We start from the raw sequence: 15,800 nt of genomic DNA, 5'->3' as shown, positions 1-15,800 counted from the left end.
TTCCACTTTTGGATTTGGCCAGCCCAGAAACAGATGTGTGTTCCAAGGAGGATCTTGACCGGTCTCTTGGAGAAAAGCTCTTTAGAATGAAGCAGGGGTTTCAACTGGTTTCAACTCCAAAGAAGAGACTAGACTAAATTGAGTATAATTGTTCCAAGTGTTTAGAATTCCCAAGTTGGACTGTTACTACATGTGTGGTTTTCATTTTATTGCCTTGAAAAAGAAGGCAGTGTGATTCCTCCTTGCTCTGTCCCTTAAAAAAAAAAAAAAATCCCAAAACAGAAGAATTTTTTTTTAAAGTTGAGATCCAATAAGTTGGCTAGAAATATCTCAGGCACAGTGAGGGAGGCTATAGTTCAAACGGCAAGGTCAAGGGGAAGCCCAAATACCATTCTGTGCATCATTCCCGCCCATTAAAAAAGAGAATCAAATGTTTCTCATTACATAGCCTGCCTGGTTGCACAACGCTTTCAGCTTAGTTCCTCGGGCACATGTTGGCGAGATTCTAAATCCATATTATCCCGCAGAACACAACGCAGGTAGAGTTTCTTTTGAAAAGAAACCCTGGCCAATGTAATTCTAGCGAGAGAAACTGATGCCAGGAAATCTAAAGTGGGTTCTAACCCAGACCAACGCTCCATTAAATAAATCCCATCCTCTTTAACAGGAGTCAAGAAACAAGCAAATAGGGAAACACAGTTGTCAATAAGCCAGGTCCACCCATCAGAGATTAATGCCACATGGATTTCAAGTGAACTGGGGACTCATAAAAAGACTGCTTGTGCCGGTGCTGGATGTTTACATTTCACTCCCATCCAGGATTTCTTCAAGCAAGGGTCTACCCCACCCCTCTGCCTCTGTCTCTCTCCCCTGACCTAGAGAGACAGACTCCTTTCCAAAGAAAGGAAGACTGCATTTTTCAGTCTCTTGCAGCTTTGAGCATCCTTCGGCGACCTCTAGGACAAGCCAGGATGTCTTCGGAAGGACAGAGCTCCACACCTCCTGCCTTTTAGTTTGCTCCCCTTGCTCCCTGCCAAAAAGCAGCCACCTTTCCCAGGAAAGTTCAAACAATTCACTCGAAGCCCTTCCTCCAATAACGAATGCATCAGAATCCCGTCTTTATTCATTTAGAGCACGAAGCTGGCACTCTTTACAAATACTCTGGTTCTAATAAACCCTTGTTGATATGCATCCATGGACGAGAATAAAGTGGATACGGTGGAGGTGGTGGCGTGCAAAGATCAGATCTCCAGACCCCATCTGTGTGCACCCAGCCTGGCTCTGGAGCGTTCCCTGAAAGAGCACATACACAGAAACAGAGTTCGGCTGTCTGCTTTTTCTTTCCCCCCCTTGGAAAGACTCATAAAAGACTGTAACCACCTTCGCCTTTAAGGACAGAGGTGAGGACAGGAAGAAAGTTTCACTTTTCATTTCGATGGTTCTGTGCGGCTAGAATTTTCTAACCAGGTAGATATATTCTGTTCATCCTTTTAACAAATCAAAGGGGTGTTTGAGTGATGATAGGTCATTTTTGTCTTTTTTTTTTTTTTGGCACTTCTCTATAGTTTAAAAAAAAACTTATTCTTAAATTAAAAAGTACAATAAAAGGCAGGGGCTAGTGCAAATTGCCTCTGGGGAGTGATTCTTTCTCAAATTACTCGACCTAACATGGTATTTTGTAATCTTATCTCGAGCCCTGGTGCCCCCACAGATCCACATGCAGGAACAAAAATGCAGCACTTAATGGGATCTTTTGAAAACTGTTTCAATTCTGGGTCCTTCCATCAACCCAAAACCGACTCCCCTTGCCTTTGCTAACAGCCAAAAAATAATCACCAGAGAGGTGAAGCAACACCAGGGCCCAGCTTCCAGCGGTCCAGTCACCGTGGTGTCACCACAGGGAGGGTGCATTTCACAGATGGGACACTGAGGCTTGGTGAGGTCTCAGGCCTCTGTTGCATCCAGTGGGGCAGGGGTTTCACCTAAGCTCCGTGGACAGAGTGTGCTGTGCCCAGATGCTGCCCAGCCTCTAATGCTCTCTCAGCTCCTGGGAACCACATGGGGAGGCTCAGGGGACAGACTTGGCAAAGGCCTCCCTTTGCAGATGGCATCCTCCCTCTTTCCTGCAGCTCTTCTCACCCCTGGGTCAGGTCAGCCCGAGCACAGAGTCAGAGGTGGCAGAGCAAAGATGGTGACAGCAACCAGACACAGGTTCTTCCTGTTTCTTCAGAAAAGGCAAGGTGGCTTCTTCCTGGCAGTCCTCCAGGCAGCAAGAATGGCCATGTGAAAATCCTGTGGATACTGAGCATGCAAAGCTCATCTAAATCCTTGAGCAGCCTCTCTGCCGGAAATGCTGGTACCAAAGGCTGAGGACCCCAGGCTCAAAGTTCGAGCTCTCTGATAAGATGGTATCACCCGGTTTCCATGTCCAAGCCCTGTCATCCATAGTTTGCTGTATGTGGTCCAGAGAAATAAACTAAACTTCTAGCCCTCAGTATTCCTGTCTATAAAATGGAATTTTTTTAAACTGGCCAAGAGACTTTGAAGACCTGGGAAGAAAAGCCTCTCTATGTAAAAACGAGATTCCCTTTTCATTAACTTCGATGAATACCCTCAGCAGGTACAGCTGCAGTGAGAGGCAGTGGGAAAAATCTCCCCACTGGTTCCCTCCAAGCAGGCAGCTCCATTGACAAGCACCCCCTTCCATTCAAACATCTCTTCTGTCGGTCTGAGAAAGCCAAACCCAGGGAGGAAAAAGAAAACAAGTAGCTGGAGACACCTCTGGAGGGAGAAATCCCTAGGTTAGGTGGTAGCGTGTGACAATTTTCTTTAGCTTTCAGAATGTTGAAAATGTTCTAAGTCCTCCGTTGCTCCTCACTGCCTTCTGCCCATTATCCCCCCCTCTAAGAATTTACTTCATTTTAGGATGGTTTCTGTATTTTGCTAATTTTGCTAATTTTTTTGCATTTTGCTAATCCCTGAAAATTCCACCGCGCCCCCCCCATCTCCCTTCCTCTTCCTCTTTCTGCCCAACCTGGGCTGCAAGTGCTGATGAGGAAACTAATAGAATAATCCCCTCTTCCTAGCGTTCCTGCTGGAGACCCTGGGGCTAGGGGAGGGGAGATGTGTCTACACAGCTCTCCAGGCTGAACAGGACTGCTCACCCTTACCGAGCATACTTCAGACGCTTTGCTTTATTCAAAGGCAGCCACGTTTAACAGGTGATGTCAGACTCTCGCCAGTGACATGTTTATGACCACAGAAATTGCAGTTTTATGTCCAGGGTCCTGCCACCAGTGCGCCTGAACTTGGAAGCAGTTAACAGGGCTTGTGTCCCACTCTAGAAGACACTTTCTGGGCTGTTGCTGTTGTTGGTTTTTTTGTTTTTTTGGTTTTTTTTTTTTTGACCCCCATCCCTTTGCAAACCAGAAGCCAGATTGCACCTTTGTACCCGGAAGCAGTTTGTGGTTTAAATTAACAAACGTGCTGACCCCTGAGTACCAAAAACAGTGCTGATGCGTCCACCACATGTGAATTCCCTCCCTGTTGGGTGTGGAGAGGTGGGAGGGACACCTCCAGGACACGCATGGTTTTCTAACTACAGAAAACACCAGTGGCCCTGGTCCCCTCCTCACCTTCTTTGGGGTGACATCATCTCAGAGGAAGCAAAGAGAAACCCAGCCACCAGGCACCGAGAAAATATCCAGACAAGGAGATTTCCAGATAACATCCTTAGGGGAGGGAGGAGAAAGGACAGTTCACTGAGATTTTGTTCAGGTTCCTTATTACAAAAATACCAAGTAAGAGCTGTGGCTTCTCTGTCCATCTCCCAGCTTTGAGCCCCCTCTGTTGGGCTTGGGGGCCCAGAGGAGTGGAGGCTAAAGAGAGGAGGGGCTGTCCTGGAGACCCGCCTGGGCTGTCCCCAGAGAGCAGGGGTCAGGGGTAGTACCGATGAAGAGAGGCAGAGTCAGAACTGCAAAGGCCAAGGAGAGAAGGGATGGACTGGGCTGGATCACAGCAAAGAGAGCCCACGCACGGATGGGGAGACGAGGGAGAAAACGCGGAGGGAGAGGGCAAAGGTGAGGAGGGAAAGGAGAGACAGTAGGAAGGAGGGAGGAAGCCGGAGTCTGGGAGAGCTGGAAGGAGGGACACTGGGGAAGGGAAAGGACCAAGGGACAGTGGCCCTGGGAGAAGCAGGAAAAGACTCTGGAGGACGGCAAGGCGAGGGAGGTCACGTCGGAGCAAAGATCGCGACGGGGATGCAACAGTCTGAAGCCAGAGTTCAGAGAAGCCGAAAACCCCGGCCCACGGAGGAAGCAAGGCCGTCGGACACCGGGCAGGCGAGGTCGGGGCTGGTGGGCACCTCGGCGGCGGCGAGTCTTCGGGTCCGCGCCCCGCTGCGCCCGCCGCTCCGCCACTGCCTCAGGGCTCGGGCTCGGGCTCAGCTCTGGGACGCGTGGCCCTAGGAAGTCGAGGCTGGGATGGGCAGTCCGTGTAAGCTCCCCAGGCCGTCGGGGGCCTTGCCGCCGGGGCTGGGAGGCTTCCGGTCGGCCACTGCGGGAGGAAGCACAGGGCGTCGGGTCACTGCCGTGAGCGGTGCCCAGCGGAAGACGCGGGAACCATGATGCCAAGCCAGCGCGGCGATGGCGCGCTGTCCCGGGGAGCAGGGGCGGTGCGCGCTCCACATCTGGGGACTGGAAGGAGGCATCAAGACCACGCGCCCCCTCGCTCCCCGAATCCCCGTGGGCGCCCACCCTTCGTGGCCCCACGGGAGCCGCTCGCCCACTCAGCCTCGACCGCGACTCTCCGCGCAGGGCGGGCCCACCGACGCCCGGCACCTCGGACTCAGCGCAATGGCTTTGGCCCGGCGCCGCTCAGTAAAGAAGGCGCCGGGCTCAGTGAGGCGCTGCAGAGCCGGCTAGCCCCGGGCGGGGCGGTGCTCGGATCCCGGGTGCCGCGGGGATGGAACCTGGAGCTAAGATCCCAGCACCCCGCTTCCAGATGCCCCATTTATCAGACTCCCGGGTGGCTGTCAGGTCACAGTCCTTAAAGCAGCTCAAGGCTTGCGCTGGGCTGGAGAAAATCGAGTGGGGGGGGCGGGTCACCAAAATGCCCTCCTGGGAGGCCCCAGGGCGGCCTTGACCTCCCCCGACTTGACAGGCGGTCGCGCGTTAGGCCGGCGACAGAACTGGTTCTGAACCCGAGGCCCGAGGCCCAGATGCGCTCACCGCTGTGGACACTGCGCGTCCTGGGAGCCCGTGGGCCTCCAGACTTAGTGACAGTGGACTTGCCAGATCAGGCGGCATTCTGCCCGTTGCTCTATTATTTACCGTTTTGGGAAGGGGCCCAAGTTTTGCTACTGGAAGCCAGAAAAGTGACGCCAAGATTGTGCAACCTGTTTTTCCTTTCCCAACTCCCGGGCGCTGGGCTTCTCCTACTAGAGAAGGCACAAGCTTGTTTATACCTAAAGGCGCATATTTTCAACTTTCTTTTCTCCCCCAACACGTCCTCTTTTAAAGGAGGAGCTCCTAACAACTCAGCTTGGGGCGAGGGAGCTCTCCCGGTGGTTGCCCCTGCAGAGGCCCCCGCCCCACACTTCGCAGCGCACATCACTGAGTCCGCGCGCGGAAATCGGCCCACACCTCTGCGCCAGGGCACGCGCGCACACACATCTGGTTTCACAGAGGTGGCCCAGGGGTCTGAAGACCTTTCCAGGACAGACCCCTGGCTCTCCCAGGTCTCTCAGCGCTCTTTCCTAAACACAGTTGTGGCGGCTCCGCCGCCGAAAACGTTTTCAGACCTTTACATTCCAGCCAGTACACACACTTGGAGGTGAGGGATGTTTCTAAAGGAAAACATCTCAGGGGGAGGAGGTTTCTCAGCCAAGGGCCGGTTGCCTGAGAGACAAGCGAGAAAATGAACTCGTGAAAAATAAACAGCTGGGAGGCCAGGACCAGATTCCACTCCACTCTAAGGAGGCGATCCTGCTGCTGAGTGTTTAGCTCTGCCCTAGTCCCTCCCCATAGGCCCCCCACCTTCAGGACCCCTGGCTACACTAGTGGGTAGGTGGGGGGCTGGCAGGCTTGCGCTTGAGTTAGGCGCTCTGCAAACTCCTTTAATCTCAACGGGCAGGAATGGGGACAGGCTTTTTTTTTTTTCTTTCTTTTTTTTTTTTTTTTTTTTTTTTTCAGAATATTGGGACTTTGATTTCAGGGCCACTGGGACCCTGGGGTGGGGCAGCCAGGGTGAAGATGCAGGAGATGTCAGCCTGGGGTTCTGGAAAGGGGTCTGGAAATTAATACTGAGATTGGCAACAGCGGGCTCTCAGGCCTACCCCTGTGCCCTTGTGCTCCTGGCAAAGTTTGATTTTAAGATTGATCCTTCGGGAACTAAGCCCGAGCAGAGATGCTTAGAATAAGCTGCGAGTTATCGCTAACGAATACAGAAAATACATTTTCTTTGAAAGGAGGCCATAACTTCTACATTTGATTTCCAAATCTTTTGTCTTTCCAAAACCTAGCTGGGAGGGGTTTTAAAACCTTGAGGGTTTGAGGTTTCTGAAAACCCTCCGTAAATACCATTTGTATCAGGGAATGTCTGATGGGGTCAGTCACCTGTCTGGGAGGGGAGGGGAGGAGAGGGAGCTGGTCTAGCCTTGGATAGTGTTGAGATTCCTAGAATATTGGCCCTTCTTACTTGTAAATGAAGTGAAACTTTCCTATTCTGTCAGCTCTCAAGAATTAAAGTTTCCTTTCACCGATGGGAAGTGTAAATCACACTTACTTGCCTAAATAATAGGGAACTCACACTCACTACACTTCACCAAGATAAAGTTAGTAAATTGTAATGTGTAATTGGACATTTGAGTAAGCTTATCTCAGAAAAACAGTTCATGCTCATTTGCACCTGATTTGGAGCATATATTGAAATGTATGTATATATACATATATAAAATAGAGCATATATTATTGTGTATATATTGTCCGTGTGTGGACTAGGTGATCAAAACCTTTTTTTTTTTTTTTACTGAGCATTCATGATATTAAATTGCTTTCAGTAAAGAAACTGTTTTCTTCCCGAAGAAGTTCAATAAATGCTATTCCTACTATTCCTATGAATTGAACAATCAATGATAGTAAACTGTCTTATGGGACAGGTTTCTTTAAAGATAATTTCTTAAGCAGTGATCAGAAAATTAAAGGCAGTGATTCATATTACTTTACTTTGTAATTTTTCAAGATCATTTGGGGGATGGGGGCCTTCTTTGAAGTCTGTTTTTTTCTGCCAGAGAGAAAAGAGTAAAAATCCATAACCCAGGTAGGTATGTAACTCTCGTTATTTATATGTTCCTGTTCAAACACAAACACTTGTATGCCAGCTGGAGAAATCATTTTTACTGATTGGCCTGATTTATTCGATGATCCTTTTAACTGGATCTTTCAAGAACTGTCAGAACCAGGAAATTGCTGTTAATTTAATAACGAATGAAGGTAATTATTGCTGCGGATTTTGGACACGGGTGGCATTTTTTTGTTTGTTTCATAATAGGAAGTGAAAATAATGGCTAAAGGGACAGGAATGCCAGTGTCATTCAGTGGCTCTGTGTTTCTGAAAGGGAAGTAACTTCTAAAGAAAATCAACCACCAATGAGCCTCTCCCTCAGATTAACTAATTAGCTTAGAACTCAGAACTCTATGTCTCAACTTTGAACTGTCACCTTCATTTCATAATTTGTTTCTATGGCAGCAACTGAACCCCCAACCCCAACCCTGGGGGCAGAGTGGATCTGCTAGAAAAGGACCACGCAGCTCTAAAGATAATGAATCCTTTTTCTAAGTCTTCCTTCTCCTTGGGATCGGCCCTGGGGAAATCATTTAAATTTGTGGATAAGCTTTTCTAAATCAAATGAAGAATCTGCTTAGTTAAAAGATTAGTATAATGAGTGTAATTCAGTAAATTTTATTTCAATTTCTAATTCAACAGGCAACCTCCGGTTCCGGTTCCGGAGAACAAGTAGATTCAAGGCCAAGGACCAGGCCCTGAGCTAAAGAGCACCCCGGAGACCCCTTATCTGTCCTTAAAGAGAAAGCTCAAAGGAGCTGATTCTGGACTTTTAAATTTTCCTTTACTTGTATTTTCCTGTAAATGAACAATTGGCTTTCCCTATTATTTAAATTAAATCTAAAGCTTAAAGGAGTTCTGGGAGTCTCTATGTACAAAAATATCGATAAACTCATGGTTCAACACAATAAAATTGAGACTGTTTAAATGTTTAAAAAAAAATAAGTTTAAAGGAGTTCTAATTCTCAATATTTGTAAACTGATATTCCAGAATGTTTGTGCTCTAAAAAAAGGTGAAAAAAAATTTAAATCCATTCCTCCACTTGACTGCCAATGATGGCATCTTTACTGCCCCTCCCCCATTGATCAGGCTAGTGTGTCTCAGGGAAACTATGAAACTACTTGAGAAAAAAAAGAAAAAAAAAAAAAGCTTTTTGCCAGGGTGTCACCAAAGAGGAGGCCTGTTTGCTCACCCAACACCACCTGTCCCCACTTCTGCCTTCCCCCACCAGGCGGATCGCCGGTAAAGATCGGCTGGTAATCTTGAACTTTCCCATGCCCAAGGCTGCCCCCGGAGTTTGTGCCCAGCCTCCCTTGGCTGCTAAGGCGGCCCCCCTACCCCGTGACTGAAAGGAGGTAGTTGCAGTTGCAAATTTCTAGTGCTCAGAACCTAAATGAGACAAATTCTAAATGAGCAACTCCAGCCAATCCTTTTCCCAGCAAGGAAAATGCGGATTCAAGGGCAATTGAACTTTTCTCAAGTTATAGGAAGAATTAGAACCCAAAGGTCAGGGGAAGAAGATGCCCCTGACACTGCTGCCCATCAGTTAAATATCTCAAATCTGTTAGCTGGCTTATCAGAAAGAAGATTTATGAAGGAGGAGGAAGAGGCAGAACTCTCAGCCCGCATTTCCCACAGAAAGAAGGACCCCAAACAACCACGCAGAGTTCAAAAGAGTCTAGACTTAGAGACGCATGATTGAAACGCACTCTCTCCTTTCCCAAAGGATGTGTTCAAGAAGATGAATACAAGGGAAGACCGGGGTGGAGGTGGGGGGAGACCTTGGACGTGGAAGAAACAGATGGGCAGTGCCTGGAAAGGCCAGGTGTGGTCCTGGGCCAGAACAGGTCTGGCCCCACCTGTGGGGTTCAGGTGCCACAGCAGATCCTCCCCAGAAAGTGCAGCTCCAAAGGCCACCAATATGTGAGCTGAAGGGTGCCCTCTAGACCCATCCACCGACAGAGAAAGGAGACCCAGAGAGGGACTCTTCTTTCTCCATGCAGGTTGGGTTTCAGTCCTGGGGCCTCTCTGAACTTCTGCCTGCCTTTCTAAGGACAAGGCATGCACCTGTTAGAAATCAATCCGCTCCAAGAAGTCACGGGCTTAAAGTGGAATCTGGAGAAAGAATTGGTCCTGGTAGCCATGCCAGCCTCTCCCTGTCACCCTGTCTCTCTGTGTCTCCGTCTCTCTCTCCTTTCTCCCTTTGCACCCTTCCTAAACTGAGACAGCAGTTTGAACCCCTCCCGCCTGCGCCCCTCACCTTCTCGGCTGGGATGCTTGAAGGTCATGGCTGCGGCGAGCTCCCCGCCGTGCACGGTGACGCCGGCCCCAGGGGGCGCCAGCGGGGGACCCTGCGCCGCCGGAGGCCACGGCGGGCCCGGGGCGAGGTAGCCGCCGGCCGGCGAGCTGTACACGCCGTGCTGGTTGGAGGCCGGGTAGGCGCAGGCCGGGAGGAAGCCGCCCACTGCGGAGAGGCCGGAGGCCGACTGCGGGGAGAGAGCGACAGACAGTCAGCAGCCGGCAATGCCGCCGGCTCCACCAGCCCAGGCCACCACCGCGGTGGGGGATCCCCATTCCCCCTGCTGTCCCCGCAATGATCCCCACGGGCAGCCTGGCCTCTCACTCTCCTGGTAAGGACCCAAGCAAAGTGATGTCCATTCATATTGTTACAAATAATAATAAAAGGTGTTCGCCATCCGGGATTTAGAGAAAGGGAGTCAGCCTTCAACCTTTTGTGTTAATGGGGCCAAGCTTTTTTTTTTTTTTTTTTTTTTTTTAGCAAAAGTGTCTTGGCAAAAGAAAAATCAGTGTCCTCAAAAGCGGCCTTCCCCAAACCAGCATGTCTAGAAAAGGAGAGAAATACGCTACTGACAGAGCCATGAATGGGGGACGGGGGGGTCTCTTCTCTTTCTCCCTACCCCCAACTCTTCGGCTCCCCCGATAAGGACACCTCCTTCCCCGCCGCTCGGGTGGGTACCTGAGTGTATTTAATGTCCGCCTCCAAGGCGGGTTTCTCGAGCCCATTCACGGAGGGGCTGGCGGGGAAGGCCGTGCGGTTCACGCCGGCCCAGTCTTCCATCTTCGGGGAGTAGGCGGCGCCTTCGCTCCCCGCCAGGGCCCCTGCGGGGGACACAGGACGGTTGAGAAGTGGCGTCTGGATCCGCACTGGGCGCACGCGCAGACCCCCAGCCCGACCTGCACACGCGTGCCCACCAGAGCCAGGTCATATCCAAGGTGCATCCCAGGCTCCCTGGTACCTCCGAGGGTCAGACGCCTGAGGTGGGGGTTTCGCTTTCGCTGCCAGCCGGGCAGGCAGAGCGAGGCTGGGCCTGCTCCTCGCTCCTCCCAGCCCCTCGACCCGCTTCCCGCGAAACAGGAGGTGTCAGGCGGAAGGCGGCCTGCAGCTGCAGCCAAAGCTGGGCGCCCTCGGCCCAAAAGACCTTTCCACTGTCCAGAAGCGGCTCCCCAAAAGGTCCAAGTTCAAAACCACAGGGGGCTCAAGACATGGGTTTCACAGTCGACTGGAAGACTTTTCCACTCAGAACTCCCTCCGGAGACATCACGCCTCTCCCCAAAAAGGCATCATCCCAGTCACCCAAGAGCGGCCGTGGGACGTGTGTGCGCAGAAAACCTAGAGAAAGCTCCAGATCTGAGCTCAGGCCTGGCGAGGTCATCTCCCAGCCGGCTGCCCGAAGGCGCTCCATGCGAAGCTTTGGCCGGCTTAGGCTGGATTTGAGCCAGAGGAGAAACAAAGCGTGTGCGAGGCCAGGAGGCACCCCGCGGCCACCGGGAGCTAAGCCTTCAGTTTCCTTACCACCGCCTCTCCTCTCTCTTGGGCTACAGTGAATTTTGCCTCTTACCCTCCTGCTGAGTCTGCCTACCTAAGAACCCGCTATCCTCTGGCAGGCTGCTGGGGGCAGGGGACAGTTTGAAGAGGCTCAGGATCTGGTCCTGGAGGCCCACAAGTTCTTCCCCAGTCTGTACCAAGGCCGGCCAAAACCGTCCCTCCTCTCGGAGTCCCCTCCCTCTGCACCCAGAGAGGTGACCGGCAAATCGCTGGGAGTTCAATTAATTACAGGCCAAAGGCAAATCCTAGGAGATTTCACATCCTATAGGTGCCTGTATCCCGAAATCTCAGCTCCAGGACCCGCATTGCCAACAGGCCTGCTGGATATCCAGGCCAGTCGGCAAAACCCAAAACCACCAGCTGTCCCCCTAGCCTTTTACTTTAAGGGCCTTTGGGCCTGGATGAGACAAAAGTCTTTGGGGACCGGTGAGGGATCCCGAAAGATCAGGATCTTAAGAAAGGGTCGCAGAATTGACTCTGTGGTTTGTTTGGCTTAGATCTGCTGATAGGGGTTTGCATACTTTTTGCAAGAATGAAAAGGCGCAATTTCAGGCCTCCGAATTTGTGGTCGGCGATTGCTCTTCCATTTGGGAAATATTTTCCATATTTGTCATAAAAAGTTCAAGATGTCCGAGGACTCCCACAGAAGGCCACGGACCCTCAGTCTCCCTGGCCAGCCCGGACCCCTCCCCTGAGCCAAAACCAGTTTGAGGAAAAATGGCGAGAGTGACCCCTCACCCGAATGTCTGCCCCCCCCCCCATTTCTGCCCCTTTCAGGAAGGGTACGGAAGGCCGGCACGACTGACCTGTTTGCTCCATAAACGTCCGGATGCCCAGGATGTTGCTGACGGAGTGAGCCGAGGGCCATGAACGGGGGATGCTGACGTGGCCCGCCGTGCCGGGGACCCCGTGGTGGCTGCCCATCTTGGCGCCCGTGGGAGACACAGGGCTGGGGTAGGGATACTGGTAGATGTGGTTGTAAGGCAGAGCAGGCTGCGGCGGCGGCTGCTTGCTCGCCTCGTAGGGCCCGGGCTGAGCCAGGCTGCCGATTTTATTGCGCAGGATGCGGCTGATGGAACTCACAGAGGGCACGTTGTACTTGTCGCAGACGCCATCGGCCAGCAGCCGGTCGCGGATTTCCCAGGCAAAGATGCCGGGGTCGCCCTGCTTGTAGTCCCGGATGTGCTTGACCACGTTGGGAGTGGTGACACGGGGTTTGCTGCCCCCGATGGCCCCGGGCAGGATGGAGCCCGTCTCGTTGTAGCGCGCCAGGATCTTGCTCACGCAGCCGTGGGAGACGCGAAGCTGCCGGCTGATGTCACAGGGTCGGATACCCAGCTGCGCCAGCTCCACGATGCGCAGGCGGATGGCGTTGGGCAGGGGCCGGCCGTTGACAAACACACCGCCCAGCTGATTCACCTCGCCGTACGTCTGCTCTGCGGACGCGCCCGACGAGAGTGAGGGGAGGGGAGAGAACACCGGCGGGTTAGCCGAGGGTGGTCTTGCGGGGACAGGGGCTGCACCCGGGGCGCCTCCGAAGGTGACCGGTGGGTCCTCTGAGTCAGAGCGAACGGACCGGGGCCGGCTCCGGGAGTGGGCAGGGGCGCAGGCGCCGCGCGCTTCAGCCCTCCGTGCCGTTTCGCGACTTTTGACGCGTCTACTTGGGACATCCCCTCCCCGCGACACGCCGAACGCCCCCCTCCCCGGGACTGGCGGCGTGCGGAGAACGCGGCTGCTCAGGGACCCGGGCTCCCGGGCACGGCGGGCGCGAGGGAAGGGAGGCGCCGGGACACCCCCCGCCTCGTCCGCCTGCCCCTTACCCATGGCGCGCGGGCGGGCCAGCTGCCTGGCGCCGAGGCGGCCGGGACTGGGCCCGGCGCGGTCCGGGAGAGCTCGGGCGCCGCAGCCGCGGGAGAGGCATAGAGGGAGGGCGCGCGCGAGCCGAGAGCCGCGGCGGCCGGGCCGCGGGCTGGAAGAGCGCCGGGCGCCGCCGCCGAGCGCGCCGCCGCCCGTCCCTGGGCCCGCCGCCGCCGCCGCCGCCCGCTCCCAGGACACTCTCCACGCCCGCAGGCCTAGGGTGAACTTCATCCGATTAGGAGAAATTCGTCTGACCGGGAGGCTGCGGAGAGCGGGGATCAATTTGACGTGTCCTCCACGTCAATCTCGGCAGTCACGCCGGAGACGCGCCAGTTGGCAGCTCATTGGTTCCCGTCACCGCGCCCCGGCGGCCCCCTCCCCGCCCCGAAACCCTACCCCCTTCTCGCGTCCTCCCCCCCCTCGGCCCTCCTTCGGAACCCATCCCCCTACACACACACGCACACACACACACGCACACGCACACGCACGCACACACACACACACACACACACCCCCAAACCCCAGCTGGGCCTGGGACCTTCCACTTGCTCTAGTCCCCTTGAAGCCCCTTACCCCCTTGCGTTTTGAGAATGATGGGTTACTCGGTTCAAACTGATGAGTATTTATTAGCACTAGTACTAGTTTTGGTTTTAGTTTTATGACTCACCTCCGCTGTCATAACTGCTAAAACATCCCAGGATTAAAGTGAATCTGGGCAAGGCGATGGGTGCGGGGCAGGGGAAGAGGGGTGCCAGCGCCCCAGCTCCCCCCCCCAACTCCTGGGCAACCAGTGGGAACCCAGCTTAGAGCAGAGCCCCCGTGAGGAGGGTTCAAGACACTTTCCGTGGAGTGACTCCTGCCTGTCCCATTTCTGGATGACACGCCAATCTCACTCTCAAAAAATATCTGCAGTGTTTAACAGCCACCCAATTTGGGGGGGGGTAGTGTGATTTCAGTCATGCAAGGGGCACATTCTAAATTCTGTCTTTCTGCAAAGAGGCCCACCCTTTTGAACTCATTTCTCTGAGAGGTGACACAGGACTCAGGTGGGAAAGGATTCTGACCTGCTGGCCCCGGAACAAGGACACCCTCTTCCTCCCCCCTGACTGGACCCCAAGGGCATCCTGGTGGCGCCAAAGACCCCATGCTGTAGCTCCTGCTCTAGGCCTGAAGGACAGTTCTTTTATCCCAAGTCAGAAGCCCGCACCCTCCCAAGCTGAGCCGGCTGGCCTCACCTTTCAACCAGCATCCTCGGCTTCCAGGAGTCTTTGTTAAACCACTGAATGGTCCTTTCCCCTTCATATAAGCAGGGTTTGCACAGCTCTGAACTCTTTGGCCTCAGCATTAACTCTTTCCTCTACATTTACCTTGCATCAACACCAAGTTGTAGATTTCCCAGGGTGTGGTGGGCCCTAACTGTGACAGGCCCAAAGAAAACTTCCAAGTGGGGTCCAGGAGAGAGCAGGTGAAGGGAAAGGGTTCCTAGTTTTGTGCTGAACTGACTCCCAGGCCAGGACCTGTGGGTTTTGAACTTTGGGCCAGTAAGAGCAAAGGGCTTTGGGCTGCATATGGAATAACGGGAATGGGCCCTGAGTAACAGGAAGGGGCGCCTAGCCCAGAGTCTAGGAAAAACCCTGGTTCCCAGGACTACCATGCACTCCTCAGGAGGAGGGAAGAGCCCCTCCACCCCTGAGCTGGGGGTGGGGGGAGAGTGGCTCAGAGCTCCTGCACAATGATGCTGATGGAGGCACAGATGGACCCGTTCAGTTCGGCCTTGGGAGCAGTGACCACCCAGTCCCTGACTCCTTTCTCTCCGCTGCGGGACCTGAAAGCGTCCTAATCCACCTGAATGTGTCAATTATGGGCTGAATGATAAATCCCGGCCCTTAGGAGGGAGTGCTGCAGGCCCCAGCAGATAACTCCAATAATTTTCCCTGGAAAAAGAATACCCGAGTTCAAAAGAGGTGAACTCCCACAGCACACAAAACATATTGCAGCCTCGGCCTCCAGGTGCTTCAGGGAGGACGCAGGGAATGGGAAAAGGAGAGGCAGTACAAGGGTGAGAGGTGGGGGCTATTTGGAAGTTTAGGCCGGTCCAGGACTGCGCAGGGTCGGTGTTGGGAAAGGGGAAAGGGTGGTTTGGACTTAGGTGGGCAAATGGGAAACAGGAACTCTGCAAGGGCTCAGAGCAGAACGCTGAGCACTCAGTGGACCTAGGGCTCCCGGAACCTCGGGGAGTGGAATGCGCCCCTTCAGTTCTCTCCGGGTGGTTTGGAACCAGTTAGCCCTTGAGCTAGACTTTCGTTGCCTGAATTTCGAGTGGGGTGCCAGAAACCAAAAAATTTTATTCCTAGACCTGGGAAACGCAACTCCCATAACCCCGGGGGCATCCTCAAGATAAGGCGAAGCAGCTCCAGCCATTTCTCCCCGCTGTAGTTGCGCTCTGAGAAGAGCAAATAAAGCTGGGGTGCCGCGATGGGAGCTGGTTCGCTCCAACTGTCCTGTCGAGGGAGCATCCCCCTATCTGTGCCGGTAGACCGCGGGGCGCGGGCAAGGAGGTGCAACCCGAGACCCAGGACGCATCTTTTCCCCTCAGCCCTTCCGGAGCAGGAGGAGATACCAGGAGGATTGCGCCCGGGGGTTCTCTGGGGTGCGGGAGCCCGCCAGATCTTACTTGACATCCCATATCCCTCCCACCCCTACCCCTCCGAGCCTTCAGTTGCCGCCTGCAGGACCACACAGCGCTGGCTGCAG

At 53.7% G+C, this 15,800-nt stretch overlaps 1 protein-coding gene across 1 annotated transcript; it reads right to left on the bottom strand.

The window, feature by feature from the left end:
* Nucleotides 1-3,767: 3,767 nt before the first annotated feature.
* On the bottom strand, nucleotides 3,768-13,326 carry PAX1 (paired box 1). The gene is made up of 5 exons (XM_085004276.1): nucleotides 13,010-13,326; nucleotides 11,996-12,625; nucleotides 10,320-10,462; nucleotides 9,603-9,828; nucleotides 3,768-4,554 (listed from the first exon to the last, which is right to left on the bottom strand). The coding sequence occupies exons 1-5, from the start codon at nucleotides 13,275-13,277 to the stop codon at nucleotides 4,463-4,465; spliced, it is 1,359 nt and encodes a 452-aa protein (XP_084860402.1). The 5' UTR covers nucleotides 13,278-13,326; the 3' UTR covers nucleotides 3,768-4,462.
* Between the last annotated feature and the right edge of the window lie 2,474 nt (nucleotides 13,327-15,800).

The sequence above is a fragment of the Sus scrofa genome, chromosome 17, assembly GCF_054392235.1.
Source record: "Sus scrofa isolate SSC_HxYL_T2T_F1_AM1 chromosome 17, Sscrofa_HxYL_maternal_Yorkshire_Landrace_v2.0, whole genome shotgun sequence".
Taxonomy (NCBI): domain Eukaryota; kingdom Metazoa; phylum Chordata; class Mammalia; order Artiodactyla; family Suidae; genus Sus; species Sus scrofa.
The sequence above is the reverse complement of the archived record's forward strand: the minus strand, read 5'-3'. Positions and strand labels throughout refer to the sequence as shown.

Excerpts from the sequence above, each read along its gene's own strand:
- PAX1 (XM_085004276.1), bottom strand. The coding sequence starts at position 13,277 with ATGAAGTTCACCCTAGGCCTGCGGGCGTGGAGAGTGTCCTGGGAGCGG. Across the intron at positions 12,626-13,009 it reads GGCCCGCCCGCGCGCCATGG|AGCAGACGTACGGCGAGGTG; the intron begins GTAAGGGGCAGG and ends GCGCGTCCGCAG. Across the intron at positions 9,829-10,319 it reads CGGACATTAAATACACTCAG|TCGGCCTCCGGCCTCTCCGC; the intron begins GTACCCACCCGA and ends CTCTCCCCGCAG.